We start from the raw sequence: 27,590 nt of genomic DNA on the forward strand, positions 1-27,590 counted from the left end.
TCGTCCCGCTAGGCTGTAGCGCTGCGCGTCAACGAACCGCCCACCTGCCGTTTTGCCCACGCCAGGCCTGACCGCCCTGGGCCGGAAGCACTATAACCCGGATCTACACTGCGATTCGCTGCAGCGCCGCATAGTGGGGTCGAAAAAGTTCGGTGGGTCGCCTATCTCGAACTTTTTTTTTTCTTTAGTACGGATGTAAATGCGAGAAAGTCGGCTGCACATAGTGGGATAGTACATGGCAATTGGCGAGGAGGACTGAAGCCACAATGTCGTCGTTTTTCACAGTTCCTGGCAAGAGGAAGCGGCCTTCGGCCCCAGAAGCGCCAAAAAAGAGAATTGCCGCCTCAAAACCCTCTGCCAAAACCTCTGCGAAATCTGCGAAGCCGTCTGCGAAGCAGCAGCAGGCCGCCCCGAGCAAGAAGCGAGTCGAGCGTGACGACGAGTCCATTTCCGGCAGCGACTCTGAAGATGAAGAAAGCTACAATGGCGCCTCTGACGCGAGCAACGACGAAGGCGACAGCGACTCTGACACTGGAGGCGAGACTGCCGCCGAGCAGCGACTGCGACTGGCCGAGCGCTATCTCGACAATGTCAAAGTGCACGTGGACGAGATTGGATTCGACGCCGCAGAGATTGACCGGGATCTGATTGCCGAGAGGCTGCAGGAAGATGTGGCCGAAACAAAAGGAAAAGTCTACCGCCAACTGGCTGCCGAATTGGCCTTTGACAAGGCCAGCCAGACGTTTTTCAGATCAAACACAAACTCTGTCACATCCATTGCCGCCTGCGCACCATACGTCTACACCACCACCAAAGACCTCTACCTACACAAGTGGAGGATACAAGACCTCCCTCAGCACCAGTACCCGCAGACGACAAAACGGAAACCGAAGAAGCCACCGGCGCCACCTAAAAAGCGGCCGGAGCTGGAGCTGTGGATCAAGGGAAATGCGAACAAGAAAGAAGACAAGGATTACAAGAGGCACACGAAGAATATCTTGGCAGTTGCTGCTTCTTCTGACGGCAAATTCGTCGTCACTGGAGGCCAGGATAAGAAGATTATCGTCCATGATGCGGAGACCCTGAAACCGATCAAGGTCTTTACTCACCACCGTGACGCCGTAACGGGGCTTGCCTTCCGAAGAGGCACGAACCAGCTCTACTCCTCCTCCAAGGACCGAACAGTCAAGGTCTGGAGCTTGGACGAGCTGGCCTACATCGAGACCTTGTTCGGCCACCAAGACGAGGTGATCGACATCGATGCTCTCGCCCAGGAGCGATGCGTCAGTGTCGGTGCCCGCGACAGAACCGCCCGCCTATGGAAGGTGGCAGAAGAAACGCAGCTCGTCTTCCGCGGCGGCGCGGTAGACAAAAAGCCACAGCCCGGTGTCAATCCGCGATCGCTCCTCCACGAGGGCAGCATGGACCGCATCGCCATGATCGACGACGAGCTCTTCGTCACCGGCAGCGACAACGGCAGCCTTGCCCTCTGGAACGTGACGAAGAAGAAGCCCGTCTACATCCAGCCCCTCGCCCACGGCCTCGACCCGCCGCTGGAGCCAGAAGCCGCCTCGGCTGAGGTGAGCCCGGATCACAAGGTCGTTCCCGCGCCTACCCCTCGCTGGATCACAGCCCTCAAAACCATCCCCTATTCCGACGTTATCATCAGCGGCAGCTGGGATGGCCACGTGCGGATATGGCAGCTGTCCGAGGATAAGAAGAAGATTGATCTCGTCGCCACCCTCGGCGGCTCTTCAGAGGACCACCAGACCAACGGCGCATCCAACGACGGCGAAAACAAGCCTCACTACCGATCCGTCGACGGAATCATCAACGACATCGCCATCTTCGAGCGTGGCGACCGCGGCGAAGAAGGCGTCTGCATTGTCGCCGCCGTGGCCAAAGACCACCGCCTGGCAAGATGGAGCGTGAGCAAAGGAAAAGGAGTAAGAAACGGTGGCGTGATATTTGAAATTCCCAAGATTCCAAGAGCATCAACCAATGGCGTACATGATTCATCGGAAGGAGAAGAAGAAGAAGAAAACGAAGAGGGCGATGATAAAAAACAGTGAAAAGAAAGCATGGGCAGCAGTCTAGAGGTTTACATATAATAGCAAAGTCTGATCGTTTGTACACAGCATTGGTTCTTGTATATAATACACATCTTGAAGACCACATAAAATGTATGCATACACATTGTGGTGAAACACCGTGGGTCATATTTATAAAATCAATTGTCTTTATTCCGTTTATATGTATTTCACTAGCATAACAATATTACCAGCCACGTATAGTATTTACTAGATCCATCATCTATCAAGCCACGCGAGAGATGTTGAATAAATCAACGAACCGAAATGCCCCTCGAAATTCGGGAAAAGTTGAATCCCTACAAAACCGTAAGAAAAAAAAAACAAGAATTAGACGCCATTTGCTATGCCCGACTGTATTTCTCCCTAAAACCACAACGTGCATTTGGTATGGACCAAAAAATCAACAAACGAAGCAAGCAAAAGCTTGCCCACAACTGCGCTTCGTTCGCGGTATATGTACTTCTCGCAATGAAATACTAGAGGACTGAGAAAAACTCAAAAGGGAAAAAGAAAAAAAAGACAATTTGTACGTATGTATTAGGATATTGTCGTCGACCTGTCAATGCCCTCGTATCTTGGCCCTCTTCGGGTATCATCAGATTTAATGTCTTTTCGCGCTTTCATTCGTGGTAAAGCGCTGGTGAAGGATTTAGTCTGTCGGTCATGCATATGGGACGACGTTGGTCGACTCCTTGTCTCTCCAATAAGCTCCACAGATGGATGTCGATTCCGACTTGTCTCTGTTGGTTTTGGCGTGGTCTCGTTATTCTCAGATGAAGCGCTTGATTGCTGCTTTATAAACTGGACTGAGTCGTCGTCGTCATCGTCCAAAATAGATTCTTCAAATTGGCTTCTATCGCGTCCATTGACGGCTTTCAACTCCACGACCAGTTTACCGTGGTAGCCATTGCGTTTGGAGGCTAAAGAAGAATCGCTGGGGGGGGATTTTGCTCTTTGGAAGATTGGAGCTAGCACTTTCTCCATCTGATAAGCAGCCAATGAACTGTGGCTCTTCGGGCGCTTTTGTGGAAGCGATAGGGGGGATTTTACCCTTGGTGATGGTAGGGCTGGCGCCTGACGCATCTGATAAGCAGCTGATAAATTGGGGCTCTGAGAGCGCTTTGAATCTCTGCTCATCTTCAGGCAATATCTCGCCATTCAATTTACTGTCTTTCAAGTTATCAGCCTCTTGTATAGGTTCTGATGAAGATGGCTCAGTCCCTGACATTGGTTTCCTTTCCGGCGACTCGCTGGGGAAAGAACCGGGCAATTTCGGTGCTGGAGGTGGAGATGCTGCCGGCTTAGGCGGCGAAGATACTTGTGAGCTGGATTCGGTCATTGCCTTTCTCTTCGCTTTAAGGAGCCTCTTCTCCTCTCGCTGTTGTAGGTGTCGTTTTTGCTGCTCATTTTGAAGTTTAAATAGCAGCTCTCTCATGTGATTCCGCAGGTCAGATGGACGAATGTTCCAGCCAAGTTCTTCTTTCAAGAAGAGCTTGCGAGCTGCCTCGTCTGGGTTTATCAAGAATTCTTCCATATATCCTAGAACAAAAACTCCGCAATCGCAAAAGTTGTTCTGTTCTGGGATACCCCTAGCTGTCATGCCGGTAGGAATAGTCTCCAAGGTAATGCCCTTCTTCGCCTTCGCCTCCTCAACGAGATATTCTTTCAAAGCTTTGATTGTTGGAGCGTGCGGACTTCCAAGAGAATCAAGAGTGATGATTCTGGGTTGCGTAGGGTCGAATTTTGATGGGGTAGACCCTGCAAATTTCCGCTTTCTAGGGGGTGAGGACGGCGTAGACGGTGTGGCTGTGCGGTGGGATGGAACGAAGCCATCCGCGTCTTTTTTTACCGCTGCTTCCACGTCTTCTAATGAAATATCAGTCAAATCTCTTTCGACTGTTGCCAATCTTGGAGACTCGGGCGCATCTATCATTTCCATCGCATTATCAACTGAGCCATCCGAAGATTTTGGATCTTTGCCTTCGGGAAAAGAGGCCTGAGCTGCGTTAGGAAGATTGCAAATGATAGCCAGATACCAGTGAGTATGCTCATTGACAGGCACAAAGATGTAATCATAAGAGAGCAAATCTACTCTGGCTGTCCAAGCTTTGACACCGTCGTAGTTTATCTTGCCTTTTGTAGACTTGAGTTTCTCGAAGAAGAAAGTACTAAAGAAGTAGACTTTGCGCAGTAGTTCGGGCCTTTCCTTTTCCAGCCTGAATTGAAGATGGCGAATATAAAAGTTGATGAGGTTGTCGTTTAGGAACTCGCTCTCGTTCAACCTCGGGATGTCAATTTTGTCCACCGTCGCTCTATTTTTGCCGGTTTCGGGGAATATTAGCGGTGCTGGCCATGATTTTTCCCAGTCTGGATGTGATTTTGACCAAGCGTCAGGAGATGGCAGACGGGGACGCGTAGCCGGAGCAGATGATCTCGTAGATCGTCGTAGGTCGAGATCGAGATGTTCTTCTAGTCGAGGGGCAGGTTTAGAAAACTCTGCATCTTGAGCTGACTGTATTAGGACGTCTTTCAGTTTTCCACGTGATGACCCTGGGTGTCGATCCGGACTGGAAGATCTTGGTATGATAACCTTTTCTTTCTCGTCTGTGGAAAAAAGCTGGCTCAATTTTTTATAATCCTCGTTAGAGGCTATGTTAGAAGAGGCTATATTGGAAGCCATCCAATTCTTCGCGTCATCAAATGCCTTTTCAGCCTTCTTTCCTAGGTCCTCGCTGCAGAGATTATGTTAGCCTCTTGATCGCCTTATTAAAGCATCTGATACATACATGTATCTCCGAAGAACGTTCGCAGATCTTAAAAGGTCGCAGAAATCCTTGGTCTTGTTGATACTTTCGAATTCCAGATAAAGCTTCGGACCTGCATCCCCTTTGTTCGAACGCATTATGTAGCCATAGCGACTTGACGGTTCAGAATATCCATAAAAAGAAACTTGATCCAGATCAATGCCTAGCCAAGAATGCTCCTTTGCGACGCTGCCATTCGCAAGTATGGCTTCAAGCCTTCTGCCATCCTTGTCTTCTCGGCGCAAAAACACCTTTTCGGGATTGTCGCCGCGCTCGTAGATATATTTCCCACAAACCGCTCGGACTATGGCCATGTCGTCAGATCGCGCCTGTCGTTGCGATGAAGTCTTGAAAACCGTAGGGTGGATATCTCCTCGCATGGTAGCTTTTTTCTGGTGGTTCAAATGAGCGGGAGTTCTTGATGCCGTTTTTTTGCTGTCGTTCGATGTGGTGTATTTTGCAAAATCGGCCTGGAGTTCGTCTTCTGAGACGTCGATAGGCTCTTTGACCGTCGAAGGCTTTTGACGCTTAATCTGGGGGCGACTGTTTTCTGCGAGGCGATGCGGCCGATCTCTTTTGAAAAATCGAGAGGCGCCAAAGCCTGCATTTGTTACCGTCGATGGCCGTTGTTCGGACGCGAGGACATCCGGGCTGTCTATATCCTTGGGTAATCGATTTCGATTCGGAGATTGAGGACCGGGAGCTTGGTACCCGTCGAGTTTGGTGCCAACAGCATCGCTCTGCGTTTGGTGAACAGAGTTCGATGAAGTCTGGCTTCGCCTTCGCCTCCCTTTATTCTTTCCTCTGATAGGCGGTTGGGTGTGGCGATATTCGTCCAAGCCTAATGCGCCCAGGCTTGTGTTTCCTGCGCTTGAAATACTTCTAATGTCATATATATCGTCATGCGAGCCCTCCACGTGCGTTTCTCGGATATCGCTACTCTTCGATGGCTTAGGTCTGTGGAAATACGGGCTCGCTGTCGTGTCGTGCGTTCGAACGATATCCTTCTTCTGGCGTTTGCTTGCTGGGGCATCTGCATCGTTGAGGGACTCGTGTCGCCTCACGCTGAGCGTATTGACTGGCCTGGTCGCTCCATTAATTTGTTTCTGCTCGGACGTTTGTCAGTAGTCCGACCAGCGTGATCAACTCATAGCATCATCACTCACCAGCCGTTCCGGACCCATGGTAATGCTGCGTTTTGGTTCCCTAGAGTAAGTTAGTAACCGGGCGAGGGTTCCAAAAAAGAGATTGCCGGATGGGCATTGAATCTTACACATAATCCGGGAACGAGTGTGCATTGGAGTGATAGCGAGCAAACGGGCTTTTGCAAGTCAGCGCTGGGGCCCAGCATGAACGGGATGTGGCAGCATAGAATTATAAGAGTGACGACATACTCCCATCGGGTTTTCGTCGCCTTGCTGCTTTCTCGAGATGGCTTCGGATCGCTGCCCGTTTCCGCGTGACCGACAGGGAATTTTTCTTCAGCAGCCTCGATAGGGCTTCGGCTAGCGATGCGCGGCGCCGATTTGGGTAGCCTAGTCCGGCTCAGCAAATGCCTGGGGGATCGTATCGTGCAGAAGCGCAAGAGGGAGAGGCGACGGGCTTACTTTGAGGCCCCGAGAGCTACAGGCTCTTGTTGCACATGTTCACGGACGGTTGGCGACGATGATGTTGGAGGTCGGATCTGGGTATATTCCAGGCATCATTAGTGGAGGCGCTCGATAAGGGAAACTTGGCCCGCGGCCAACGCAAAGCAAAAATTCATAGCGGGCACAGCGGTCCATGGCGCCAACGAGGCGTGGTGAGCTGGCGCAGTTTAGTGGCCAAAAGCCCGCTGCGTCACAGCGCGTTCGGGCCCACGCGCGCCTCGTTCGGGCCTCCACAGGGCATGCAGACTACCTAGAGGCAGGTAGTCTTCAGGCGACAAGCAACCGAGGCGATGGCGTCAAGGCAGCCATTGGGATGGATGAAGCGGTCGCGCACATTATGAGGAGCTGCTGCTGGGAAACAGTATTCTTGCGCGCGCTCTCTCTTTAACTTGCCTCTGGATCTGCAGCACCGCCTGGGACGCCTGGGGTCACGCTGGGCGATATGTCGTCGTCGCGGCGGGACATGGCGTCGTCGACTGTTGTGGTCGTCGCATTGTTCACGCAGCGCTCTAGGGATGCTATTGATCTAAGCAACAGGGCGCTGGGCGTCTATCGCATTGGAGCGACCCGAGCCGGATGCGTTTGATGCCTACCAGCCCGCAGAGAGGGCTCTCGGAATCCTGACTCGGTGGAAGGGAGACGAGGGGAGCGGGGAGGCGAGGGCGGTATGTAAGAAGCAATTGCACCGATCACCGCCGGAGAGAGAGGCGACAAGGGCTGCTTCAGACGGCGACGGACGGGACATACAGCTCTGCTTGCTAATACAGAACAGGAACAGGTGCGATCGGGTTACATGCCATGCAGGGCAACCCTCCGCCTGGACCAAAGTATCTCGGTGGGAAGCAGGAAAAAAAGAGGGTGGGCTAAGCAGGGTCGATAATTGCCCTTTTACTACTAGACCAAAGGTACAGACAGTACTTGTACGTCAATACGTGTAAGCGAGAGTAGGTGGACGATCTATTAGGCACTACTTATGCTCGGTAATGCAGAGAGATACAAACGCGAGAGCTATATTGGTCAAGAGGCAGGTTCAAGGCCTGTACAATTCTTGACCATCATACTACTCTTATGCCTTAAAGCTCCGTTTTACATCTACTGTTTGTTGTGCCCTCCCATGTAAGTCGTCTCTCGCCTCTCGCAGTTGAATTGGATCTGCCAAGTACCCTGTAGGGGTCCCGCTACTAGCGCTCAATTGGGCCTAGCCCTACCTACAGCCTTCTTCCGATTGCCCAATAGAACAGCAAGACCCCGTCTGCAAGGCTGACAATTGGCGGTCCCTCAGCGACGTGTCCTGTTAAGCCAAGGCCAGCTGCTATAAACCTACTGCAAGCTCGGTGATACCAACACCAGCGCATGCCCATCCATGCGGCAGCCTCACTTCTCTCTACAGCGTTGGATCCGCATTGATTGACGATAATAAACCGAATCCATTATTTCAGCTGGCGCCAGCAGCAAATCGCCCAGCATGCACAGCTCCTTTACCCGACTCCAGAATGTCTTTGGCTTCTTCACCACCGTCGCCTTCGTCCTGGGCGCATTCATCGCGGCCACAGATCTCGGCTCCGCTCGCACGCCCAGCGGCGTCATAAAAACCGACAACATCCAAGTGTATGCAAAGCAAACCCGAAATAATTTACTCTGATTTTTTCTTTTCATCTAACCAATTTGCTATTGTGCAATGCAAAATATAGTGTCAAGGGTCGACCCCACTACTACTCTTCGAAGAAGGAAGAGTATGCCATCATTCGCTTCTCCCTGGAAGCCGACCTCTCCTCACTCTTCACATGGAATACAAAGCAACTCTTCGTCTATGTAACGGCAGACTGGACGAGCCCTGGCGGCATCAACAACACTGCCGTTATCTGGGATAGCATCATCACCAACCCCAGTGCCGACCACTTACAGAACATCGGTCCCGTGGCTATGAAGAAGCTCAAGAGGAGCGCTGAGGGCAAGAGCATTGCGCCTGAAAGGTAATCGTCAGAAGAAAAACTCCTATTCAGATGCAATTGACTCCAAAGGCTAATCGATATATGATATTAGAGGACTGCTCAAGCTCAAGAATCAGAAGCCCAAGTATCAAATCACCCACCCTAGCGGCAAGATCGCCGAGACTGCCGACGTAACTCTAAAGTTGCATTACAACGTACAGCCTTGGGTCGGTATTTTGACATGGGATATGGATAAGCCGCTTGCCATGTGGAATGCCATGAGCGGTGGCGTCAGTGACCTCTTTACGCTCCCTGCCCTCAAGTCCAAGGATACCAAGGGCAAAGACACGAAGGATAAGAGCAGCACAAAGAGCAAGAAGAGCAAGAAGCCTTGAGATGCCAGCCTGTTTTTCCAATAGTATCAAATAAGATGAAATGAGATTAAATCCTGAACCGAAAATAAAAAGCAATAATGAGTCACGCTGGGTGAGGACCTTCGAGGTTTACTCCTTTTCTTTTATTCGTTGGCATACTACAATGGCACAAGACTCTACTACAGCTAGATAAACAGCTACCCCCGTAATGGCACGCCGCATGTGGCCGCAATATGAACATTTGCCGTCGTAGCTAGGTACATAAGCCAATCACAGGGTATTCCAACGCTCCGCAACCTCCACCGGCTCTGCACCCACTGGAATATCAATAGACGCAAGCTCCTATGCTTGCTGAGCGGCAGCACCGCTACGGCCACGATTGGGAGTGGGTCCACCACGTCCCCTTCCTCCTCGACCACGACCACGGCCGCCTCGCGATGTCTCAAGGTTTGCGGGAGGCGGCACGTTGCCATAGAGGGCTGGTTGATCTCGTCCAATTCCAGTCTGAGGAGCAAGCGAGCCTCTGTTGCCGCCATTGCCTCGACCACGCCCTTGGCCTCTGCCACTTCCTCCTCTTCCATTGACGTTTCCATTGGGAGCGTGATTTCCATTGTTCGCATTGTCGCCGCTTGGGTTACCCCCTTGTTGGCCCGGCCGATAAACAAGTCCGCTGTGCAATAGATTTGGCTTGCCTCCTCGAGCGCCGCGACCAGGGCTGTTCCGCCCACGGCCTGATGAAGCTGAATCGCCCGTAGCAGCTCCACGCCATCCGCCTCGGAGGGCAGGAGGAGCTGGGGCGTCCTTGTACTGTGTAACACCGACTGAGCCGTATGATCCGACCGATCCCGTGGCTGGAACAGATTTCCTCTGTCGCGATTTTGATGATGCAGAGACGACTTGCCAATTTGTAATATTCAGCACCGTCGATGATGAAACAGTCTGCCCACGGAACATTGGGGCTCTCTCGCCGAGAGTCGTGCCACTCATGAAGGAGGTGTCCCACACGACGTCCAAGAGAATAGCAGTTGCCGTGCGAGAGATACCGGCAACAGTTCCCCGAGTTCCAAGTGGGACCTTGCCGGCAGCGGCAATGAAAGTAACCCGATCTCCTAACTTGAACGTTTGGTTGCCTAGCACCATCTCCGCATCTGCCGGTTTCAACAAAGCTGTACGAGGCACAGAGTTGAGCGTCTTGGCAGTCGCCTCCATGCTCGCTTGATGCAGCTGTTCTCCAGCCGTAGCAAGAGCCATGACAATTCCCGAATCGAGCTGCTCAGCGTCAAGGGGGACTCGCTCAAATTTGCTCGTCTCTTGTTTCTTTAGCCACGCTACTATGTCTTTGATCCGCTGCGAAGCAACGCTTGGGTCGCTCCACAGGTCACTCTCAGAAATCTCGCTTCTTTGCGGCTCTCTCTGAATCGCCGCAAAGAAGTCGGGGAATGCAACCATGTAATCAGCAATAAGCTTCACAGCCAGACCAGAGAACTCCCATCCCGTCTCCGATTTGCGTGAGTATCCTAGGACCTTGAGCTTTCGGCCCTCGAATTTCAAATTGAGGCCCAAGTTTAGCTTCAGACCGGCAGCACTAATAACTTGGTAAGATGACGTTATTTTGCTCAGGATGAGAGGGTGGACGCCTAGCTGTTTGGCGATTGCGAAGGATGGTGTATACGGGTTGGAGCGTTCCGCTTGGAAAATGATCTTCTTGGTAATTTCTGGCTCCTTATTCTTGGGAACCAAGACCATAATATTCGCCTTGCCGTTAACATGCCCAGTCACCTCTAGGGGGCGACCGTATGCGAATTCTCCCAAAAAGAAGGCTCGTGTGCCCTGAGGGAACTCTTCTTCAATCGGTAGCGCTGGTCTCTCGATGAAACGTTCGTCTTCGTTGACTACTTCTTCCACAATAGTTTGGGACGCGTAGACCTTGCGCAAGCTGGGGTTTTCAGCGTACTCCTTGATTAAAGCACCGTCTTCCGTTTTGATGAGACCCTTGAGCATATGAACATGAACAAGGCATTCAACCTGGCCAACCGTGATTCCCAGGCGTTTGGCATGCCAGTTCTCTAAAAATTCGGCCTCCTTTGCATAATCGGAAGCTGCTCTGTTGTCATGATCTTTGGTAACAACAGTTTCTTCATCTTCAGCCAGCTCGTAGGTAAACAGCTCATCCTGTACCTTGATAACTCTGGCTTCTTGAATGAATGGATAGCCAACGAAGCAGCGCTGCCCCAGCTTCTTTTTCCATGTTTCAACCTTTGTCCGCATCTCCGTATCGGTAAGAGTCACGATGACACTTGGATTTCTGCTGTCTTGCTGGAAAACATTGACTCCATATCCTTCAACTAGCTGTGCCGTATGTGGCAATGTGTGTAGCGTCGGGAATCCAGCAAGAGCCTTTATATTCACCAGAGCTCCATTCGTCAACCCAGAGACATATTCGAGTCCCTCAATATTTGGCAAATCAAAGATATTCTCAATGCAATGACAATACTGTATCTCTGGGAAAACTCCAGGAAGTGGAGAAGGATAAGTAAAGTTGACTTCGGGAGAGTATGTGAATTTGAGGGGAACCCCAAAGCCGTTTCGTGCTTTTTGATCGTCACTAAGAAGCTCATTTTGGGGCGCCATGGCAGCGAGAAGTCGCGCCTCGTCAATGAATGGGATCTTGACCACTGCTTCCCACTCCATCTTCTTGCCGTTCATATCCAATTCGAAATCTCGCGGATAGAAGTCAATGATGGGAGAGTTTGCATTGGTCATCAGGTCGTGGTAAACTGCTGGCACAATTTTCTTGCTTCGGTCTGGTAACACGCCCATGAGTTGTTCGTTGGGCTTAAAGGGCTGACCTAGCTTGAAGTTCAGGTCGGCACCGAGGCCCTTGGTAACATCTAGATACAGTATTCGTTAGTAAACACGCCCCATAGTATGGTAAGCATGATGCAGCAATATTTACCCGACGTGAGTGGTGCATAGTGATAGGCATAAAACCATGGCCACGAGGCAATGCCTTTGTAGTAGTAATAAAGCACCCATTGTAGGCCTTGTACATAATTTTCGCAGAGTCTCTTTTGTTCTTCCTCATACTTGTCCTGAGGCCATTCTTCAAACTTTTGCAGATAGTATTTGGTCTTCCAGCCTTGATATTTTTGCTGGTATAGCTCTTCATATTGCTTCTGAGCATCCTCGGGGGGAAACATCAGCAATGGTCGCCTTGTCATAGGACTTCATGACACGATAAGCTGCGAGGTTTCCTTCCTCTTCGTCATCGTCCTCGCCGTCGCTGGTTTCCTTCTTAGGGGGAAATGCGATTACAAGGCGACGATTGCCCTCTTCGTCTTCCTTGGTAGACCACTGCAAGTGCATGGACTCTGCAAGATCTTGAGCAAACTTTCGATCCGCAGCCTTGAGATCTGATCCCAAGTCCAGTGGCTGCTGGGATCTGTTTGAGATGAAAGGACGAATCTTTTGTTTCCATAAATCTCTCTGAAACGAAGTCATGATTAGTTGATTATTCTTTTTCGATCTCGGCTTGGCTCCATTTTTCTGTTCAAGTTTATTCTCCATTTGTTTGGATGCAAACCACTGTTGATCAGATACTTCATATTCGAAGTTATCCAGCTCTGTCTTGCTGAGCTCGTCGAGCAGACGTTGCAAACGGTCTAGGTGAATAACACCGTTCTCGTTGATGTAGCCTTCACACTGTGGAAGGACAGACTTGTAGATTCTGAACATGTTCGCCAGAGCGCCTTCGTTAATATGCAATCCAGGAAGGTTTGGTAAAAAGTCGTTTCCAACGAAAAATGCCATCAAGATGAAGTCGTCAATGACTCTTTCGAGATCGAATTGGAACTTTAAAGCACCTTTATTCTGAAGCTCCTGAAATTCCATTTCCAGGTATTCCCTCACAATACAGAGATGGAGCAGATAGAAGTTTTGATGTTCAAGTTCCTTTGACTTGGTCTTGGAGGCTCGTCCAAACGTAACTTCTTCACGCAGTAGGCAGAAATGAGGATCGTGGCTTAGCAGTCCAAGCATAATCAAGTCGGCATCAAGACCGTAAAGGCAGTGTCGGACATTTGGGTCGTAGTTTGGCTGTGCCTTTGCGTTTCGGATGTACTCCATAATCTTATGCTCTCCTTCACCTGGAACTTCATGCCCAGATAGAACAACGTCACATCCCTGCCAATCGGTATCTTCCGAAATCTTTTTGTTTACAAAGTATCGGAGTTGTTGTGACAGCTTCGCCATGAATTCGGTGCCTAGAAAGAAGATTGGAGGGTCAGAACATGAAATGAGGAGATTGTGCAGGGACACGGCGAACCTGGTGTGATGCAATTGCTGTCAAAAGGCTCTTCTTTTGGGAGCTCTACTCCCTCACGGATCGCCTTGTCGCGAGCTTTCTCGACATCCAAAGCCGTTCGGAAACGTCTAGCACGCTGCTGATTCATCTTGGCACGAGGAGCAACTCCATCAATTGCCATGAAGAAAAGCTTCTTAGGCTTTATTTTTCCAAACAGATGTTCGATGTAGTTGAATATGCGAATAAACATTTCTTCTTCGCTGAGTCGGAAGGTGGTATCCTCGCCAGCATCTTTGTGTGTACAGTTATGGATGATACCATTCATGTCAAGCTAAAAGGAGAATACAGGCATTAGCACGCTGTCGCAACAAGGGGCATTCTAGGCTCTCTCCTACATAGAGGCAGTCGAATTCTGGAATCCGATTTTCCGCAATTACTTGCGAGATGGCCGGATAACGCTCCGAGAGCCATCTGAAGAACTTGGGAACACTGTAGGTCAAATACGTCAGCATTGTTAGCACGCAGATTTTCGCAGTCATGAAACAAACCCCATGATGCCGGCAGTCGGGCAGCTATGCACCGCAGATATATATAACAATTATATGTCGAATAGAAAGGGGAAAGATGGCTCGTATACTGAGCAGCGCTGGAATGCCAACCGAAAGTCACAAAGCTGGCAGATTCAGCCAATTCGCGCCAAGGTCGTAACAGGACAGAAGAAAGCAACCCTAACGAACACGACGGAAAAGAGAGCCGCGGAGCTGCTGCAGCTAATGATCCTGTAGCTGATACAACAAAAGCGCTACCAGGCAGCTGGAGCTGGGCGGACGGAGAGATTGCTGAAAGCGATGAGCGGCGTGGAAAGGAGCGAGTTGATGCTGGAGGCAGCTTCTATGACAATTGCGCTGCGGCGAATGACTCTAGCGACTAGGCCATGCTGTGAGGGATTGAGGGGAGGGGGTGGCGGGCAAGGCTCAGCTGCTGCTCGCTAACGACACGCCCTGCCAGCCTCTCGTCACTTAACGCGCGACGCGACCCGGCTATTCTTTTCAAGCTTCCGCCGGGGCCAGCCTTTTCCGCTCTCTCGACCTCTTGAATCTGCTTTTGGAGCTCCTTCTTAGCGAATTACCACATCTTCTTTTTGTTCTCCAAACGGATATTTTTCAACAGGCATTCATCGGGCTTCTTCGCCAAAGGATCTTTGATATCTAACCATGGCGCCTCAAGGCTCTGAGCTCGACCCTCCCGATGGTTTGTCAAGACTGAATCTGGCTCAATGCCATGCCGGCTCCAGCAATCCCAAGCTAATTTTGATATGCGCCTGCAGTCGATATGGTTCATGACGAGGAAGACGACCAAGAGGAACGTCTCATCAATGAGGGTAAGCTTCCATTATGCTGATACTGGCTCTCGATATGCGGGGCATCTGATCTGATTTCGATCTCATCCTAGAGTACAAAACATGGAAGAAAAACAGTCCATTCTTATACGACATGATTCTTGGGTGAGTTTCTTCTCTGGCGGTCATATGATTGGATCTGCGCTCTAACGCCTGGGTTTCAGAACGGCCCTGACTTGGCCAACTCTAACAGTCCAATGGTTTCCTGACGTCAAAGAGCCAGAGGGCAAAAACTATCGCATGCACCGTCTCTTGCTCGGAACCCACACCTCTGACGGCAGCGCCAACTTGCTCCAAATCGCCGATGTCCAGATACCCAAAGCTGTAGTACCGAACCCTGACGACTATGACGAGGAACGAGGCGAGATTGGAGGCTACGGAAAGGCAGGCGATGTTGCTGCCCTCAAGTGCGATATTGTACAAAGAATTGAGCATCCGGGAGAGGTCAACAAGGCTCGCTATCAGCCTCAAAACCCAGACATCATCGCCACTCTTGGTGTTGATGGCAGAATTCTCATCTTTGATCGGACAAAGCACCCCTTACAACCCGCATCGCTAGGCAAAGTGAACGCACAGATTGAATTAATCGGCCATAAGGAGGAAGGTTTTGGCCTCAATTGGAATCCCCATGAGGAAGGATGCCTCGCTTCAGGCAGTGAGGATACGACCATGTGTTTGTGGTGAGTAAAGCCTTTGATGGAATCTTAGGACCTCGTGGCTAATTTGCCTTTAAACATAGGGATTTGAAGCTTCTTGAAGCCGACTCAAGGATATTGCAACCTACTCGCAGATATACTCATCACGCCCGAATTGTCAACGACGTTCAATACCACCCTATTTCTAAGAACTTCATCGGCTCCGTATCGGACGACCAGACCCTGCAAATCGTGGATGTGCGACAGAGCGAGATGCATAAGGCTGCTGTTGTCGCAAAGCAAGGCCATTTGGATGCCATCAATGCGCTAGCATTTAATCCAAAGTCTGAAGTCCTTGTGGCCACAGCTTCCGCCGATAAGACGATCGGAATCTGGGATCTACGAAATGTGAAGGAGAAGGTGCACACCCTCGAGGGCCATAATGACGCGGTAACATCCCTCGCCTGGCATCCCACCGAAGCCGGCATCTTGGGAAGTGGCAGTTATGACCGGAGAATTATCTTCTGGGACTTGTCTCGCGTCGGTGAGGAACAACTTCCCGATGACCAGGACGACGGCCCTCCTGAGCTGTAAGTTGCAATCATGCCTATTCAAGTTCTTTGTTATTTTCGGCATGCTAACCACTCATTCTATTCTAGGCTATTCATGCATGGCGGCCATACAAACCACTTGGCCGACTTCAGCTGGAACCCCAATGAGCCTTGGTTGGTTGCCAGTGCCGCCGAGGACAACCTGCTACAAATTTGGAAAGTTGCGGAATCTATTGTTGGAAAAGATGATGGCGACTTGCCAGTTGATGAGCTTGACCGATAGATGAGGTGGAAGTTCTGGGAGAAGAGTCGGTCTTCATAGGATGAAGGCGAAGAAGGGGGGATGCGGGAGTTCATGCAACTTCTCGATTGGAGGGCTAGGTCTAAGACGGTCCAATCTAATAGAATCGATTACGAGTCTGATGACGCCGAGGGCAAAGACTCGCATTGGACAACTAGATCAAATGGTAACGCCTCCTCAAAGGTCAGCGAAGGCGAAAACGCGGGTGTCAGGTCGAAATCTGCAAGTATCAAGGCAGAGTCTGGCGAAGAAATGGAAAGCAAATTGTCCATAAAGGACGATTAAGAATTACAAATACTTATCAAGAGCAAAAGCTATCCAACCGTACTAGTTAATATAGTTTGTCGAAATTCTTGAAAAGAATTGGTGCGCTTCTGTAACAACTGTGAGGCAGCTGGCAGAGTCGATGGACAGGCGCCCGGAGCTGCATTATTCATTTACTAATTGTTGCTGGGTCGATACCTATCTCTTGGCCGTTTCACATCTGCATCACATATCTTCAACCGCATGGTTCTCACAATCTTTTTGGTACGTAACAAGAAAACGAAAGCAAGTTCATTATATGTGAGTCTCTCTATGCACCTTTAGCTTTGGATGAGCTTAACCAAGAACTCAAGAAGTAAAAAATCACCTCGTCGCATATTGCCAACAAGAAAGAAAATGGATGCCGCAAACGGGCAGGCTGGATCGAGCAAAGGCCAGCAAACAAATAATGATGATTTTCATCAGCTTGCCGAGAATATTCGGCAGCGAGCCCTGGAAGAGGCCGAGGACTCTAAAGGCGATGCATGGGCAGAGAGCGAGCGTGCCGTCATGCTAGAGGATATGGGGATCGATTTGACGGGAATAGATGAATATCTCGACGAGTACGATGCTGGGATGGAGGGCGACGCGGGCGCAGAGATGGATGCCGACCATGTTCTTAGGGGCATCAACCGAATTACTATTGAAGAAGTGGAAGTGAATGGCATGAAGAAGAAGAGGTTCAAGTTTGACGACCTCGATATCGAAGACCATTTTGACAATACTGATCCATACGAGGCGCCGAAAGCAATGAAATCGCGCCTTGATTATACTGGAAGAGACCTCATCTCAGTGTTATGCCAGCACGTTGAGCTTGCTGTTGAGCTGGGCAAACATCTCAACGGCAGGGACGTGCTGAACCTCTGTCTCGCAAATCGTCCCTTTTACTCCGTCGTCAACGTCTATCTTCTTTCTAGCATCCGCACGTGGATCGAACACAGGGCGCCAGAAGCGGGACGCATTTTCCACTACCAGCTTTACGCCAGGCATCTTGTTGACGATCCGCAGAGAAGAACTTGGATGGCTTTGAAGCAGGGCATGACCACGTCGCCGACCAAGGACAGCAAGATTCGCAAAGTGCCTGGACTCAAGTATCTGCAGCTGGTCCTGGGTCGGGACAAGTACTGCAAGGAGATTCTCGCCATCATGGCTCGATGCGGTCATCGCATGCCGACGACGATGCATCACTCGCTGCTGCGGCTCTGGCTTCTCATGGACATTTCTACATCTCACCAGAGGCAGGCGATGCTACGAATGACGCACCTATTCAAAGATGTCGACCTCTATAACATGCAAATGTTCATCATCAAGCTGGGCATGCTCTTTAATGACCCCGTCTATGGCCCTTGCAAATATGACTTGGTGCAGCTTATGCTGGGCCAGAAAGGTCTTTACAAATTATGGCAGCTTCTTACCCGCAAGAAATTCAATAAGCTTTCCGACATTCTGGAGCTCAAGCTGCGTTACGACTTCGATTTTTTCAGCGAAGGCGGCTACTGGTTGGAAAACTTGCTGAGCCATATCCAGGGCATCCCATTTCAGGAAATTGGCCAGCAGCACAAGGAGGGCTGGGGAGCAGGCCGAGCACATCTTCTTCGACCAGACGAAGTTATTCCCATCGAAGCAGTTCGCAGGGGGCTTCACCTCGACGAACACCTGAGCCAAATGATGGTTTGGGGATACTTTGATTGGAGGACGGGAGAGAACATTGTGCCCTCCATGGAAGAGATGTATATCGAGGATGAAGACGATGCTCTTGCAAACGTTGATACGCTGGAGCACTGGAAGCCAAGGCATGTTTTGAAGAAGCGCTGGGACGACCTCACCCCCGAGCAGCAGGATGAGATCCTCTCTGATGAAGAAGACGAGCGGCTGCGGGCCCAAGCCTGGTGCGGTAACTCGGACGACGATGCCGGCAGTTTGGATGGCGCCTCCGATTCTGGTTCTGATAAATCCTTCGACCTCGACGAAGAAATCAACCGCGGTTTCATCGTACCTCCTCAGCCCAGAGATCACGAATCTACAGTGCCCGAAGTCGACAACATGCAGGGCTGGATAGATTTTGTCAACGAGTCCATACTGGGTGGCATCCCCGTAGACCTTGGAGAAGACGAGAAAGTCAGGGCTCAGGCTTGGAGCTCGTATCCGGACCACGATCCGGGAGATGATTGGGATTGGGATGATTTGATCAGAGAGAGGCGAAATCGACCCTCGCAGCAGCAGCAGCAGCCTGGTGTGCCATCCGAATCACAGGATGGAGAAGATTTGGACGATGAGATGGATGACGAAATGGAGGAAGATGATACTGAAGATGGATATGAAGGAGACAGTGATGGCGATGGTGATGGCGATGAAGATGATATGGAGGTTGCTTATGACGAAGAAGACGAGGGCGATAATAACATGGTGGTAGCTTAGAGTAGTTGGTTTTAATTCTGAGGGCCATATGAGTATACAGATTCTCCAGAGCTGCCCGCCCAGTCTGACAATCGAGACGCAGTAGAGGAGGGCATCACGAACACCACAGACAGGATACTACAGATAGAAAAAAAAAATCTACAAAAACTTCATAAAAAAATACAAAAAACAATTTATAAAAAAAAATGTTTAGCTTCTCTTTGATTGAGCGTGTCATCCTTAGTGCAGGGGCCATGCTAATCTTCTCTGTTGTTAAACCATTAGCGATTCGAACTTGCGACCTTGTGGAGTGCAGAGTTAAGCCTTACCTGTATCGTTATAAATTGACCAAATGCCCGAAGGCGAAAGCTTACCTTTTTAATTCGCTTATAAGGGGCCACTTTCGGTGCATTTCTGACTAAGCATGCGTATCGCTTGCTTTTCTTTGTAATCACCAAAATGCGCCGGGCAGCTGTGTTTGGCGGCTGCGTTTGATGAGAATAAGAAAAGAGCAAGTGATGCGATTTTTTTTTTCCGAGTTGATTTGACCATCCTTTTGCCTGCCGTTATCGCATAGGTGTGTCTAGATGCATCTAGAGTATTTTGCAAGTGGTGCTGCGACCACGAATGACAAAAGTTTGATGATTTTGTGCGCTACTATACCTGCAAAGACATCGTCCCAAAATCTATGGGAAACGCTTCCCTAAGGTCTGAACATGACTCTTAAGAGAAATGAATATATCCATGGTGAGTTTCTGTTTTTCATATGGCTTTCTGAAATTGCTGCCGTATATAATCTTCCAGCAACATGATGGGATAAAGTGCTTAGAATTCTCGCCTGCTTGCGAAAATTTGTTTTAGGGTACATGTACTTTAATCCCTCTCCATCGTTTCTTTCCCCTCTCCAGTTTCACTTAGCGCACAAGCTAGACTCAAAATCTAAAAATACTACAAAGTAAGTTTGCAAATAATGCCAGATTGGGCAAATTTTAAACACACACAACGTGGTAAGCACGCACACACAAAGGCAAAGGCCACTTGCCCGACAACAGCCACTTTGGAAAGGTTCTATGAAATTTTTGCATCATTCGAATACTTGAAAGCCTAGTTTGTAACCAGAATGTTATAATACCAGCAAAAGACGAGGAACAGTAGCGAGAGACATATGAAGACACCATAAAGAAGAAGCATAACTCAAAATACAGTAGCAAGAGAGACAAAGACAAGTGTACCTGCTCTGCGATCCTTGCTGTTACCTCATGGCTCGAACAACCACCTTTCGACATATGTGATTGATAATGATCCTATAGTACCTAGCCAAGGGATCAGCGAGCACCACAGCATCAACAAATTCCCGAGACCTAAGACGGCATTCAACAAAACATGGTCATATCCTGACAGACTGTGATAGACGGTCATCTCCCTTAATGTAACACTCCACTTCAAACAGCTTATACACTTACCTCCATATCAAATTGGATTTCACACTTCAACATCACTAAATGCAAAAGTAATCACGAAACTTTTCTCATCTCATATAATAATTAAACTTAAAAACAAGTAAAAAGCCAATAACACAGTATATTAGGACATCCCCCCCATCCCTCAAAAATCACTCTACTTTTTTTTTATAAAAAAAAATTTCATGCCCAATATTCATCCCCCTTTGGACAACAAACATCAGAGCATTCCCATACTCAGCAAAATCAACCTTGTAGCCAACCACCCCATCCACAAACCCCCCCTTTCCCTTTCCATTTCCCTTCCCATCGTCCAAATTTCATTTGCCCAAAAAAAGTTTCCCTTACAAAACTCGATTCAGTCCCAACTCCCGCCAGTCCCCCGCTCCCAAAAATGCTGCTACCTTTGAACACCCTTGCTCTTCCAAATTTCCGGATCGCCGAAATGATGAAGAAGAAAGAACGAAAGAAAAGAAGAAAACGAGCGTACGAAAAGTACAATATGAGAAGAGAGAATGTCCTATATAAAAGAAAAAGAAAAGGATTGACAAGGTACGAGACACAACTGCAAAATGGACAAAACAGAAGGAGATAACAAGGAAAAAGACTAAGAGAATCAGACCAGAGAAAAGCAAGTACCAAGGAGAAAGAGTTGAAGCAAGAATCAAAAGACCCCTGGGCTAATCTGAGCGATAAAACCGACACCTGTGAACTGGATAATTGAGTCAAAATCAAGGCCAAGATATACCCTTACACCCCCTTTCGCTATGCACCAGCACCGGGACAAAAGGATTCCAGCAAAAAAGGCCACGTCCGACCGATAATCGAGTCCACACAACCGTATTTCCCTTGCCAAGAACCATGTTTTGCCCCCCCTTTAAAGCGCGAAAGAGAACCAACAAAATTTTACTTTCCTCAGCAATGCTTGTACCACAAGACTCGTCTTGACCCAGAAACAGCCGTGGTGTATTTCACTTTTGTCTTCCAGCCCTCGAAACAATACCACAGCCCCGCCTAAAACATATCCGACACTCCGTCCTAGTCCTCCAAAAAACAAACCGAATTCACACCAGCCCCTTTCCCTTGAAACAGCATGTAAGCCAGGTCCAGAAGATATTTGCCAAGGTCAAATGCTCTATGTTCATCATTCCAAAGTCGTTACATAGGAACGAAAAAAGATATACCGAAAGGTACATAACTAGTTGAGATAAAGATCATGATCTAAAAGACAAGCGTCTGCCCATCTCGATTAGACGGGCGACTTGCTTGGGGTAGCGCCGGCACCGTTTTGGCGAGCGTCGCCACTGACAGTGAGGCCACCGATACCACTGCTCAGGAAAGCAAAGGGGTCGCTTTCATTGTTGCCAGGGTTGCCGCTGTTGTTGTAAAAGTTGTTGCCGGGCCCACCAGAGACGGGACCGTTAGTCGCGGACTGAAAAGCCGCCTCTGCAGCCCTACTATCAAAGGGGCCGGCAGAATGAGAGCCTGGAGCAGAAGGGAAGCCCTGAGAGTTCAAAGAACCCGGGTAGCCGCCAGCGCCGCCACCCAAACCCGAGGGCAAAAAGTGGCTAGGGGGGGCCACCAAAGTGCTGGCCGTAGCCGCCTCCGGATCCGAAAGATGCTCCGGAACCAAAGGGGCCAGGACCTGGCGTACCTCCCATTGATCCTTGGCTCATGCCATACTGTGAGCCATTGTCCATGGGAGAAGGATAGCCAGAGTCCGCAACAACGGCAGCACCAGCGCGACTGGCACCGCAGCGAAGACAGCATACATTCTTGGCAAAGTTGTGGTATCCACAAACTTCATTCCCGCACTTCCAGTCACCGGCGCGGAAAGGCACAACACCGCCACCTCCCATACGTCCACCGTGTCCCATAGGGCCGTGGTGACCACCGTGGTGCGGAGGGGGCATCATGGCTGGAGGTCCGTATTGATATCCATAGCCACCAGGTCCTCCCATTTCACCAGGTCCACCACTTCCAACGGCAGGGAAAGAGCAACGGAAGCAAGCTGTGCGGCGCTGGAAATTGGAGAAGCCGCAAGAGGGGCAGGTCCAGTCACCAGGCCTAGGGCGGTTCTTACTGGGAGGGAAAGGAGTCAAAATGTCTTGAGCGCGATCCAGCACACGGCTGGAAGAGGGGGAAACTTCAATAGCCTTCTCGTTCAGTGCACGTCCATTCATGCACAAGCTCTCGGCAGCCTAGTTGAAGTCAGTACACGAAGCATCCATCAGCTTCAAAGGGGGAGGAAGGTCATGTATTAGGGAGAAATGGCTAGAGGCAGTATCTGGGAATGCATGCAGTAAACTCACTTCTTCATGGGAAGAGAAGACGGCGAAACCTGTGCCGGTGGGCTTGTGCTGCTCAGGGGTTCGAAGTGTCCAGAACGCAATAGGGCGACCACCAAACTGGGTGAACCAGCTCTCCAGCTCAGACTGAGTAGTATCATGTGGCAGACCAGACATGTGCAGGACCTTGCTTCTCTCAGAGAGGAAGGCCCGGACATCCGCCCTGGCGTCCATAGGTCTGGTCAGAACGTCGGGGTGATCGTGCGGCGGCTGAGACTTGCGGATCAGACCACGGAGAACTCGAGCCAGGGTAACGGCCTCTTCCATGGCACGGCGGGGGGAGGCGGGAGCCAAAGCCTGGAGATGGAAAGGCAGATTGTGTTTAATAGGAGCGCTGGACTGCACTGGCTCGACCTCAAGAGCGGCGCAGATGTTTGACAGCATGGAAGGTCCAAAGGGCAGAGACTCTGGGTGGTGCTGTTGCCAGCGTTGGTATTCAGTTCGCAAATCGAAGGTGCGAGAGTGCTGCAGGTAAGGAGGCAGCACGACTGCCTTGTCGCGAGCTTCTCGAGGGAGCTGAACTCGGAGGTCCCAAGCATCCAAAGTAACGAAGACGAAGTCGAGATTCTTGGACGTCAGGTACTCGGTAGCAAACGTGTCGAATCGGGTAATGGCATCCCTAAAAGTACCGGCATTTCGAACATGTTCCCATGTCAGAGTCGTTAGGCTCGCTGCAACAAGGTGAGAGAAAAAAAAAACATTCGGTCAGCCTCAGTGTTCAATGATTTTCACCATGAGAAGTTTTCAGGAAATTTTAGCCCCCCTCCAACTTCTCTGCAGCCGCGCAACATGGCGGGGGGAGAAAGCAGGCGCGACAAAACATGCTAGAAAAGACGATTCGCAGGACTGAAAAAACTTACTGCATAGTGGGGTGATGGGAGTGTTGACGGGCTTGACAAGAACGCTCTCGTGGGTGATCTATTGCGATGGCCGCCGGGTTAGCGATGCTTCCTTCAGCTGCGTGTGGGTGCTGTGGCCCGGTAGTGGCGCAGGGGGGGACAGCGGATTTCTAACCTCCTCAAGAGAGTTGGCATCAATGAGGATCCAGCCAAGCTCAATGACCTCGGCGGAATCCTTGGTCACATATACACCGTGTTCATCGCAGGTGGTCGCAACGTGGATCACAACGTAGCGGTCGATGTTGAGCTGAGGCACCTGCTGCGAAGTCATGATAGCAACGGGTCTGCCGGCTCAAGGCAACTGGCGTGTGCAAGGTGCAGGCAACGACTGTCGACGCTGAAGCGATCGCCAGGCCGCTCGCAATGGCTTGTCGTGAGGGATAAGAGTATGGAAACGAGGAGCGAGAGCCTCAAACCCTAGCCGGCCCGAAGACTTTGACGGGCAGAACAAAGGACGGCGGAGGTGGGTAGCCAAAATGAGGCTTCAGGAGGCGTGAAGTCAAAAAGAACAGCCGAGAAAATGGCTTGCAGTTCCGGGTCGGCAGCCAGAGGAGAGAAGAAAAAGTGAGCACACAATGAAGGGTCAGACGAGTGAGAAAAGATTGGCCGCGCCCTGCCAGAAATGCGCAACACGCCCTCGCAACAGTCGAGCTCTGAGGTGGATGAAGAAGGACTGCAAAAAGAGAGAATGGGAGGTTTAGAAGAGACCGCTGGCCGAGCGGGAAATTGGTGGTCCAACACTTTTCTTTCTTTGCAGATGCAGCCAGCGCTGTAGTTAGCTCCAGGTACCTGCCCTGCCTGCTGGCCCTTCAATGAGCCCAGCGCGGAGTACGAGCAGCTTGTAGCGGTACTTGGCTGGCTTGCACAGGCACGGGGCTTTTCAGGGCTCTGTAGCGGCGGCCGGCGGGTGCATGGGCGGGCTCAGCGGCGCTCAGTGGCCAAGCTGCAGGCGCTAGTGGACGCGCAGCGGGTGGCCAGCGCAGGGCGCTCGCTGTGCTGGAACCCTGCTAGCCCTGCTTGGCCGGCCCTGGGGTCGCGGCACCGCTACCGCCAGGAGGTATCGGTACCAGCGGTACCAGCAGTACCAGCAGTACCTGGCGGAGTCCCTACGGACCGCTTATCGGGGCTGGCTGCTGTGTCCCACCAAACGGGGTCTTTTTTTTCTTCACGACGCAAGGGGGCCAGTATCCGGTATGTCGGAGACGGTATGATTTCATCGGCGAGAGCTTGTTTTGAGCCTCTCGAGCTGCTGCCACTGCAGTGACTGCAGAGCTGTAACCAGAGACGCATTCTTTGCTTACACTACAACGGCCAACCCTGTCTGTGCTGCCTGGCCGTGCAAGCTCAGGCGTTGGTAATACCAGGTAGATCCCTGGCTGTCCCAGATTATCATTCCACTGCCTGTCTGCAGCGCACCAGTCTCGGTACTCTGCTGTTGCTTGTACACCGTAACTTGCTTCGGCTGTCAAGGTAGCCTTGCGTCAAGTTCCCCAGATCTATATTAGGTTATACGGAGTACAGAGTACGGAGCCGTATATGATCGGAAGACGAATTGGCTCGATAGGCGAACCTCGGGGAGAGGCAAGCAGTTGTCTCCGCGAAACAAACAACCAGTGATTTGATGCCAATATCATGGACCGTGGCGTCTACGTCTATTCGATCAATGGATGGCGAGGGTGAGAGCGCGTATACGTCACCGGCCTCTCTCATGATTGCCCAGGCAGTTGGGCTCTTCTACATGCGCTCTGTATAATACAGATATATTGGCTCTTATCGTCTCATCAATGATCAGCGTGAGCAGGTGACAGTTCGCTGTCTCCGCAAGAGCCTACAGTAGCATTTTGATTGACCCTCAGTCTGAGAAAAGGAGAACACTCACCGCTGCCAGAGGCTGGCATCCTGGAGCAACGCTATGCGCAGTTGGCAAACTTCTTACTCAACATACTGTACTACCGCCTAGGCTCGAAACAACACGCTGCAAGCTTGCCCAAGTTCTGAGGTGCTTAATCGGCAGCAGTTGGCCTCTGTTGTCTGTAGAGGGTTGGCTGGCACGTTGGAAGACAAGACTGTCTCATGTTCAGCTGCATGCCATTGAAGTCATATACCCGAGGCGCCAGAACTGAGTGGCGAGATAGAGTTGGCGTCTGCGGCGCGGATCTCTGGCGGCTCCCCTGTCTTTGTTACCAAAACTGACCTCTATTCTACGGAGCATAAAGCGGCGCCTGGCATGAGTATTATTCATCGTATTGGGAAACGCTGCAGCAGCTAGTCTGGGCTGCGCCTGGCCATAGGCGCGTAGAGCTTGACACAGTGTGCAGATGCCCTGCGGCGGCCTCAAGCTGAATCAGGTTTTGACAGGAGCTTGTGTTGGGTGCAAAATGACGAGTCTCCTGTCATCATGGTCTCTTTGGAGGGGCCGCTTTCTCCTCCGTGTTCGGTATTGAATTCCCGACATTGTTACTTTTTGCTGTTATTGTTAAGCAAAATACCAGTCGCTCATCCAGTTTAACTCACATACAGGCACTTCACCAGAGTACACCGATTTCGTTTCGCTTCTCTTTCTACTAGGGGCCGTAAAGTATCTTACGAAATGCCAACTCCAGAATTAATCCCATAAAGATTTGGGCTGTTTTAGTCAGAGCACTAAGAGCAGGTATCTGCTCCGTATGGCCATCGGTAGTCGGGATTACCCGCTCTGCGAGTCGTCCACGGCCGGGTCGAGGGCAAGCGGCCTCTTTTTTGTTATTGTTTCCACAATTACCAAAAAAAAAAAAAAGGAGAGTCGCTTTACCGACTTCACAGAGGAGCCATCTAGCAGGCCTGAAGAGTGGAAAGTGGTCCGATTTGAGCCCGCGGATAGAAGAAGGGCACGGCTCCGGTGTATTGGACGACGCCCAGAGTCGGCAAACCAGTCGCGGCCGAGAGAAATACGCTTCCCTCTCTATTTTTTTTTTAGCGTACTTTAGAAGGCAGGCCTTCAGACGCGTCTAGAGTTGTCTGTATGTCTTGGGCGACTGGGGGCCCCCTTGACAATGTCAAGTTTCGGGTCAAGCACGAGGCCATTACGGGTAACGGGTTGCCGGCTCAGCCATCTCATTGGTGCCACCTCCATTGACCCAGAGACCAGTTTCTAGAACGATGTCAGAAGCGCCGGGGATAGAGACACTGTCTTGGATACCTGCTACCCTGGCCACCGTCGCTTACATGTACCCATTCGCGCATCACCAGCTGTCATGCGCCCCAGAGTCCAGTATCGTAGTTGATATCTACAGAAGATAGATTGGACGACCCAATGGGATTTTGCATTCTTTTACGCAAGTAAATTTGTAAGCTTGTGAAGCATCATCTCTGTCTGGCTACTATGCTCTTAGCGTTGACGCATGCCGCAGGAGTTTACGAATTCAACCTACCTTTGTTCCGATCTTTGGCTGAGACTTGCTTGGCTATGGTTCACTTTCATCTCATGAGATTGTTTTGGCGTCCATCATAAAGACCGTCAATTATCACTGTGGTCGATATTACCTAGGTACTTGTAGGTAGTCGCAGCGTTTGATACATCGGGTACTTTAAGTCGCCGGATAGCCGAGGGCGCGAGGGCCGGCGCAGTATAATTTGCTAGGATGTGTTGAAAGGCCGTGAATAATACCCAACCCGCCGGTTCTCGCGGATCTGCGGGCATTGAGCATTAATTATCTGACCATATATTGCTCAAAAGGTAAATATGTATGCCATCGCTCAGCATGGGACGCTATCAAAAATTTAAGCGATGATCGAATGAGCCGGGCGTAACGAGTCCTGCCTTGGGCTAGATATGCCCGGGTCGTTGCATTGACGATACTGCCGAGTCACGGCACCGCATAGACTATCAGAGTCATCGGACACAATGGGAAGCAGGTAGCTCTTTGAAGGTGTTAAGCTGAGATTTGTTGAGGGAGAAAGTGTCGGCTCGCCGTCATAGTTTCGTGGTAGCGAAGACAGGCGGCGTTATTTAGTAATTCGGAACAATCCCGCTGATTGTGAATCGTCGACATTGCTCGCCTTTTTTGAATGGCTTTTGCGAGCCTCAGCGTTGGGAGAACCAGGTGAGAGAGTTGATATTTATATGAAAGCGAGAATATTGTTTTTCCTAAATGTTTACAATAG

General features: G+C 50.4%; 8 protein-coding genes across 9 annotated transcripts; 5 read left to right on the forward strand and 3 right to left on the reverse strand.

The window, feature by feature from the left end:
- Positions 1-191: 191 nt before the first annotated feature.
- On the forward strand, positions 192-2,235 carry TrAtP1_011301 (uncharacterized protein). The gene has a single exon (XM_014083199.2). The coding sequence runs from the start codon at positions 267-269 to the stop codon at positions 2,070-2,072; it is 1,806 nt and encodes a 601-aa protein (XP_013938674.2). The 5' UTR covers positions 192-266; the 3' UTR covers positions 2,073-2,235.
- Positions 2,236-7,395, reverse strand: TrAtP1_011302 (uncharacterized protein). Of its 2 annotated transcripts, XM_066115057.1 has the most exons (7): positions 6,940-7,395; positions 6,505-6,581; positions 6,292-6,432; positions 6,171-6,218; positions 6,064-6,103; positions 4,880-6,003; positions 2,236-4,825 (listed from the first exon to the last, which is right to left on the reverse strand). In XM_066115057.1, the coding sequence occupies exons 1-7, from the start codon at positions 7,009-7,011 to the stop codon at positions 2,986-2,988; spliced, it is 3,342 nt and encodes a 1,113-aa protein (XP_065971155.1). In that variant the 5' UTR covers positions 7,012-7,395; the 3' UTR covers positions 2,236-2,985. The 2 variants fall into 2 exon arrangements, with proteins under 2 accessions (XP_065971155.1, XP_065971156.1); XM_066115058.1 differs by having other exon boundaries at positions 6,171-6,432; positions 6,505-7,395.
- A 391-nt stretch (positions 7,396-7,786) lies between these two features.
- TrAtP1_011303 (uncharacterized protein) lies at positions 7,787-8,969 on the forward strand. Its single transcript, XM_014084496.2, has 3 exons — positions 7,787-8,154; positions 8,238-8,519; positions 8,590-8,969. Exons 1-3 carry the CDS (start codon positions 8,012-8,014, stop codon positions 8,870-8,872), a joined length of 708 nt encoding a protein of 235 aa, XP_013939971.1. The 5' UTR covers positions 7,787-8,011; the 3' UTR covers positions 8,873-8,969.
- A 224-nt stretch (positions 8,970-9,193) lies between these two features.
- On the reverse strand, positions 9,194-13,707 carry TrAtP1_011304 (uncharacterized protein; the record flags this gene model as incomplete). Its single annotated transcript, XM_066115059.1, has 6 exons — positions 9,194-11,742; positions 11,808-12,036; positions 12,086-13,113; positions 13,176-13,485; positions 13,550-13,643; positions 13,703-13,707. 6 exons carry the CDS (start codon positions 13,705-13,707, stop codon positions 9,194-9,196), a joined length of 4,215 nt encoding a protein of 1,404 aa, XP_065971157.1.
- A 661-nt stretch (positions 13,708-14,368) lies between these two features.
- Positions 14,369-16,022, forward strand: TrAtP1_011305 (uncharacterized protein; the record flags this gene model as incomplete). The annotated part of the gene is made up of 6 exons (XM_014084498.2): positions 14,369-14,405; positions 14,482-14,535; positions 14,607-14,658; positions 14,718-15,233; positions 15,293-15,778; positions 15,848-16,022. The coding sequence occupies 6 exons, from the start codon at positions 14,369-14,371 to the stop codon at positions 16,020-16,022; spliced, it is 1,320 nt and encodes a 439-aa protein (XP_013939973.1).
- A 72-nt stretch (positions 16,023-16,094) lies between these two features.
- Positions 16,095-16,325, forward strand: TrAtP1_011306 (uncharacterized protein; the record flags this gene model as incomplete). Its single annotated transcript, XM_066115060.1, has 1 exon — positions 16,095-16,325. One exon carries the CDS (start codon positions 16,095-16,097, stop codon positions 16,323-16,325), a length of 231 nt encoding a protein of 76 aa, XP_065971158.1.
- Positions 16,326-16,700: 375 nt separating this feature from the next.
- Positions 16,701-18,761, forward strand: TrAtP1_011307 (uncharacterized protein; the record flags this gene model as incomplete). Its single annotated transcript, XM_014084499.2, has 1 exon — positions 16,701-18,761. One exon carries the CDS (start codon positions 16,701-16,703, stop codon positions 18,759-18,761), a length of 2,061 nt encoding a protein of 686 aa, XP_013939974.2.
- Positions 18,762-20,302: 1,541 nt separating this feature from the next.
- TrAtP1_011308 (uncharacterized protein) lies at positions 20,303-24,237 on the reverse strand. Its single transcript, XM_014084500.2, has 4 exons — positions 23,563-24,237; positions 23,409-23,466; positions 22,513-23,219; positions 20,303-22,401 (listed from the first exon to the last, which is right to left on the reverse strand). The coding sequence occupies exons 1-4, from the start codon at positions 23,716-23,718 to the stop codon at positions 21,769-21,771; spliced, it is 1,554 nt and encodes a 517-aa protein (XP_013939975.2). The 5' UTR covers positions 23,719-24,237; the 3' UTR covers positions 20,303-21,768.
- Between the last annotated feature and the right edge of the window lie 3,353 nt (positions 24,238-27,590).

Source organism: Trichoderma atroviride, chromosome 6, assembly GCF_020647795.1.
Source record: "Trichoderma atroviride chromosome 6, complete sequence".
In the NCBI taxonomy this organism is placed as follows: Eukaryota; Fungi; Ascomycota; class Sordariomycetes; order Hypocreales; family Hypocreaceae; genus Trichoderma; species Trichoderma atroviride.